This window comes from Myotis davidii, unplaced genomic scaffold, assembly GCF_000327345.1.
Source record: "Myotis davidii unplaced genomic scaffold, ASM32734v1 scaffold673, whole genome shotgun sequence".
In the NCBI taxonomy this organism is placed as follows: domain Eukaryota; kingdom Metazoa; phylum Chordata; class Mammalia; order Chiroptera; family Vespertilionidae; genus Myotis; species Myotis davidii.
Window position 1 is genome coordinate 1,266,906 of NW_006286677.1, and position 6,037 is coordinate 1,272,942.

The 6,037-nt window shown below is 54.3% G+C and overlaps 1 protein-coding gene across 3 annotated transcripts in view; it reads left to right on the forward strand.

Moving 5' to 3' along the window:
* Positions 1-672: 672 nt before the first annotated feature.
* Positions 673-6,037, forward strand: part of CALML4 (calmodulin like 4) — an 11,297-nt gene continuing 5,932 nt past the window's right edge. The window contains exons 1-3 of one of the 3 annotated variants that reach the window (XM_006758391.2): positions 712-1,039; positions 1,436-1,544; positions 1,648-1,678. In XM_006758391.2, coding sequence (XP_006758454.1) covers positions 1,542-1,544; positions 1,648-1,678 — 34 coding nt within the window. In that variant the 5' untranslated portion in view covers positions 712-1,039; positions 1,436-1,541. Of the gene's footprint in view, positions 1,545-1,647; positions 1,679-6,037 lie in introns of all 3 variants that reach the window. The other 2 variants (XM_006758392.2, XM_006758390.2) reach the window with 2 other exon arrangements.

The window sequence follows — 6,037 nt, forward strand, 5'->3', positions numbered from 1 at the left end:
CAGGCAGGACCGCCCCACACTGCCCTCACTTCCTCAGTGTGTGTGTGGGTGTGTGTGTGTGTGTGTGTGTACAGCGGGGGCAGGCAGGACCGCCCCGCACTGCCCTCACTTCCTCAGTGCGTGTGTGCGTGTGTGTGTGAGTGTGTGTGTGTGTTGTGTGTGTACAGGGGGGGCGGGCAGGACCGCCCCACCCTGCCCTCACTTCCTCAGTGCGTGTGTGCGTGTGTGTGTGAGTGTGTGTGTGTGTTGTGTGTGTACAGGGGGGGCGGGCAGGACCGCCCCACCCTGCCCTCACTTCCTCAGTGCGTGTGTGCGTGTGTGTGTGAGTGTGTGTGTGTGTTGTGTGTGTACAGGGGGGGCGGGCAGGACCGCCCCACCCTGCCCTCACTTCCTCAGTGCGTGTGTGCGTGTGTGTGTGAGTGTGTGTGTGTGTTGTGTGTGTACAGGGGGGGCGGGCAGGACCGCCCCACCCTGCCCTCACTTCCTCAGTGCGTGTGTGCGTGTGTGTGTGAGTGTGTGTGTGTGTTGTGTGTGTACAGGGGGGGCGGGCAGGACCGCCCCACCCTGCCCTCACTTCCTCAGTGCGTGTGTGCGTGTGTGTGTGAGTGTGTGTGTGTGTTGTGTGTGTACAGGGGGGGCGGGCAGCACAAACCACTGAGGAAATGGGGAGTCAGCAGCTTCTGCCGGAAGGAGTGGGGGCTGCGGAGGGGAGAGAAGGGAAAGGAAGAAAAGGAGGAGTTTCCTGGCGGGGAAGTCACCTAACAGGCCTCCCTCTGAGCCCCGGGAAGCCCACCGCGGGGCCCCAACGCCCCAGCTGGGGAACCGGCACGAGGAGAAGGGGCTCCGCCTCGCCATTGGACTACACAGGCCTACGTGAGGCCCATCCAGGAACCAGGCACAGAGCAGAGCAGTGACAGGCCGAGCCCACGCAGCAACGGGCACGCGGGAAGGAACCGAATCCAACCTGAGGCACCGAAGCCTGTGTCCCTGCCCCACGCTGGGACAGTGGCAGCGGCCATCGCCGGGCCGTGCCATCGAGGTAGGGTCTCCTCCCCGCCGGCAAGCTGGCTTGTGATGACCCTTAGATAAGACAGTGCGCTAACCACCCGCACCTGCCAGCTCCCTGCTTAGTCCCAGGAGAGAAAGAAAAGACACCCCCACCCAGACCGGCCCAGGACACCCCATCCCGGCCCCACACTGTGTGTGTCACTGACCCCTTCTCCGTGCCCAGGGAGGGCTCCCAGGAAGGAACGTTTGTCCAGAGCTTCAGCTTCCCGGGCAGGACCGAGCCCTGGGAGCCCTTCCGCAGCCCTGTTTTCTCCAAACCCAACCTGCTGCTCTGCCCAGGCCTGGCTGGGCACCAGCTGGGCGGGGAAGCGGAATCCGACCCCGGGCGCTGGGCCTGGTCTCCATGGCAGCCGCGGATTTATTACAGGGGCCTCCACCCCGCTTGGCGGACTTAGGACTTGAAGCTGGGAGGAAGGAAACCAAGAAAGCAGCCCTGGGAGCAGGGAGCTCAGGGGTGCACTGGAGGCCCCGAGATGGTAAGCGAGGCTCTGTGTCACCTGCCGGGCTTGGGGGGCGGGTAGAGGGAGATGGGGGGGAGTTCACGGAGCCCCTCCTGACTGTCTCCTCTGTCTGCTGCAGGCCAAGTTTCTTTCCCAGGACCAAATTAATGGTAGGTTGGGTTTGCTCTTTAATTAGCAACTCACAGCGAAATATGGGTCTCATTAAGCAATTTGCTCTGCTCAGTTTGTGTTGGTGGGAAAAAGGTGCCAGGGGGATGTGGGCCCACCCACAGGCAAGAGGCCTCCGCTGCCGGGAGGCCCTGCTGGGTGGAGGCGGGGTAGGCTCACAGGTGGAAAGGTTGGTGCTATGTCTGTCCGTGTGCGTTACAAGCGGGGAGGGAGGGAGAGGGGCCGGAGAGAGAAACACAACTAACTGGCTGGGGCCGAGAGCCCAACGAGAGGAGGGCTTTGTACTTGGCCCAGGCCGAGCAAAGAGCCCAAGTCTGCTCTCCCACCCAGCACCCTGCTCTGGGCCTCAGTCTCCCCACCTGTCAGGTGGGAGGTCGGCCTAGTGGTCTCTGAGGTCCCTCCACCTGACATCAAGCCGGGTTTTGGGGTGTGGAGCACTGCATCCCCTGAGTCCGCAAGCAGGCTTCCGTTTCCACAAGGCCAAGGGGAGAGCTGGGTTACACAGAGCTCAGGGCCCAGACCCAGCTCAGGGAGGCCCCGCATAGCTCAGGCTGGGTCTGCGGGCCCTGGGTGGGCTCAGGGTTAGCTGGGTAGGGATTCCAGAGTTCTGAGTGCTCAGAGCTTGGTCTAGAGCAGTGATGGCGAACCTTTTGAGCTCGGCGTGTCAGCATTTTGAAAAACCCTAACTTAACTCTGGTGCTGTGTCACATATAGAAATTTTTTGATCTTTGCAACCATAGTAAAACACTTATATTTTTGATATTTATTTTATATATTTAAATGCCATTTAACAAAGAAAAATCAACCAAAAAAATAAGATTGCGTGTCACCTCTGACACGTGTGTCATAGGTTCGCCATCACTGGTCTGGAGGACGAGTGGGTGGGTAAATGGGTTGCAGGCTCCAGGTGGGCACCTCCCCATAGACCTCCTCACAGTCTCACCCCAAGAGGAGGCCAGATCAAGGAGTTCTAAAACACAAGGCCCAGGGCAGGGCCTCTCATGCCCAGGTCTCAAGGCAAGACTGAGTGGAGTCTCGCTCAGCCTACGTCCCCCACCCACCTGTGGTTCTGAGGCTCACTGACCCTCCCTCAGGGGCCTCTGAAGTTCCAGAAAGAAAGGCAAACTTCCCTTTGTATCCCAGTGTCTGACACCAAGAAAGTGGCCACTGATGTTTAATGAGTGAATGACAGACTGGACAGAGGTAGCCTGCTGCAGTGGGAAGAACAGGAACCTTGGAGGCCTGGGCTCCTACCACCTCTGAGCCTCAGTTTTCTCATCTGTGAAGTGGGGATAATGACGCCACACCAGGCTGCTGTGAACGACAGAGAGGATAATGTCAGTCATGCACCTGACACAGGGCCTGGTGCAGCCTGGGTAGCACCCAGACCTGTGCTGGGGCCAGCTTGCTCTAGCCAGCATGAGCTTTAGAAATTTTGTGAACTTGTTGTTAAAATCAGCCATCTATCTATAATAATAAAAGCATAATATGCTAATCAGACCAGAGGTCCTTCCAGATGAAGCTGGGGCTGTGAGGGAAGCCCAGGTCCCAGGTGCCAGAGGGAAGCTGGTGCCAGCAGCAGGGGGAAGGAAGGCCTACTCTTGTACAAATTTCGTGCATCGGGCCTCTAGTATGTATATAAAAGCCTAAGCAACCATTAAGACTGAATGACCAAATGACCAGAACAACCAGTTGACCAGTCACTATGATATGCACTGACCACCAGGGGGCAGACGCTCAAGACAGGAGCTGCCCCCTGGTGGTCAGTGTGTTCCTACAGCCAACCTCCCATGGCCCCTCCCCCAGGCCCCGATCAGGGGTGGGGGGTGGGGGGGAGCCAGTAGGCCAACCTCCTGGGGTCCCTCCCCGTGGCCAGCTCCCACCACCATAGGCCTTGATCACCAGCCAGGCCTAGGGACCCTACCCATGCACGAATTCATGCACCGGGCCTCTAGTTATTAAATAATGTAAGATCAAATAATGTTCCAACCCCTGCATTTATGGAGAAAAAAAAACCTTAAAAGATGACTCCATTGCAATCAGTAGTGCTGAAGATTTGAAAGAGGTTTGAGTTTAACCCCTAGAGTGCCCGGGAGCTCGATTGCACTCCTCCTGTCTTTCGCCAAAAGTGCCGGGAGAGCTATCAAAGCTTCGAAATGGCGTCCAGTTCTAAGTCTGCTTTTATTAGTGATGATGATATTGCTAAATATGTCAATATAATAAAGGTTTCCTTAAGTTTTTGAATATGTAACTTCATTTGCTTGCGACTCATAATTTTTTTCCTAAAATCAGCAAAAATGCCTTGGCAATTTTAGCATAGTCCCTATGATATTGGTTGGCACTCAAAGGGTTAATGAGTGTAATTTGTACAGGGTAAGAACTAGTTTGATAGTAGATCTCCCATCAGATTGAATAATAGCACATTCATTGGGATGAGTTGCATCACTGGCATGCACCTCACTTGTCAAGTCAGAGTCCCCACCCCCACCCCCCAGGCAGAGGTTCCACCGATGGCAGTCTCACCCCCAGTTCTGGAGTCAGAATCTCTGTGGGAGGGCCCAGGGGTGTCCCTCCAGAGCTGGGAGTTGGGGACAGAGGCAGGTAGGGGCCCTGCTTCGCTGGGCTGTGAGACTGGGCAACAGAGGCCTTAGCTCCTGAGTCCATTTTGTCTCCGTTAAGGGAGGAAGGGTTGGAAGAGAGCTGCCAGTGGGTTTAGTCAGAGCTGAGAAAACATCCTGGGCCCCTCCCGCCAAGTCTCTCAGAGCAGGGCCAGGGCTGGGGTCAGAGGGCAGCTTGAGGGTTGAGCCTGGAGGCGGGATGTGGAGCAGTGGACTCAGAAGTGCCCATAATTGTAATAATTGTCACCCCACGTGAGAGCCACTGTGGGCCAGGACTTCCCAGGGGGGCGTTCTGGTCGGCTCAGTAACCCAGGGGCATTGTTGTTCCGCTTTTCCACATGAGTTGTCTTTGCAAAGGTCCCCGGGGTGTCTGGATGCCCTGCTGTGGGCTCCTTGTTTCCCTGGACTGGCCCTAGAGGGCGGGACAGCTTCCCAGTGGTTTGGGTCAGTTGTGGGAGGGAGGAAAGGGGGAGCAGAGGAAGGGGAAGGAAGGGAAGAGAAAGGGCGTTGGAAAGGAGAGAAAGGGAGCAGGAGAAAGGAGAGAGGGAGGGGACAGAATTGCCAGATAAAATACAGGACACTCAGTTAAATTTAAGGTCAGAGAAACAACAAATACTTTTTTAAAATTTATTTATTTATTTATTTATTTTTAAGACATTCATATATATATGTTTTTATTTATTTTAAAGAAGGAGGAAAGGAGAAGGATAGAGAGATAGAAACATAGATGAGAAAGAACATCTGTCAGCTGCCTCCTGCAGGCTCCCTACTGAGGATGGAGCCCACAACCCAGGCATGTGCCCTGACCAGGAATGGAACCAGTGACCTCTTGGTTTATGGGTTGATGCTCAACCACTGAACCACACCAGCCAGGCAACATATACTTTTTTAGTATAAGTGTATCCCGTGCAAAAATTTGGTACGTACTTATACTAAAAATGTGTTCATTATTCATTGGAAGTTCAACTGAACTTGGCAGTCCTGTATTTTTACTTGTGATGGGAAGGGAGACAGAGGGAGTGGGTACAAGGAGGGGGAGGGAAAAGCAAGGGGAGGAGGGAAAAGAGGGTGTGTGGGGGGGAGGGGCGGTGAAGGAGTGCTCCTGACTCCCCCTTCTGGCTGTGCAGAGTACAAGGAATGCTTCTCCCTGTATGACAAGCAGCAGCGGCCTCCCCTCCCTGAGGGGCTCATAAAAAGTGATAATTTTTTTAGGGTGTCTGGCTTTGTCTCATTGTTATTGTGGGAGCCACGTTCTCTTGCTGAGCTCTGTCTCATCGGTTTTCACAAACATTCGCTGAGCACCTTGCTGGCCAGGCTCTGCACGTGCAGAGCAGATAAAAAGGGAAGAGAAGGGGGTTGGAAAGGAGAGAAAGGGAGCAGGAGAAAGGAGAGAGGGAGGGGACAGAATTTCCAGATAAAATACAGGACACTCAGTTAAATTTAAGGTCAGAGAAACAACAAATACTTTTTTAAAATTTATTTATTTATTTATTTATTTTTAAGACATTCATATATATATGTTTTTATTTATTTTAAAGAAGGAGGAAAGGAGAAGGATAGAGAGATAGAAACATAGATGAGAAAGAACATCTGTCAGCTGCCTCCTGCAGGCTCCCTACTGAGGATGGAGCCCACAACCCAGGCATGTGACCTGACCAGGAATGGAACCTGGGACCTTTCAGTCCACAGGCCGACACTCTATCCACTGAGCCAAACCAGCCA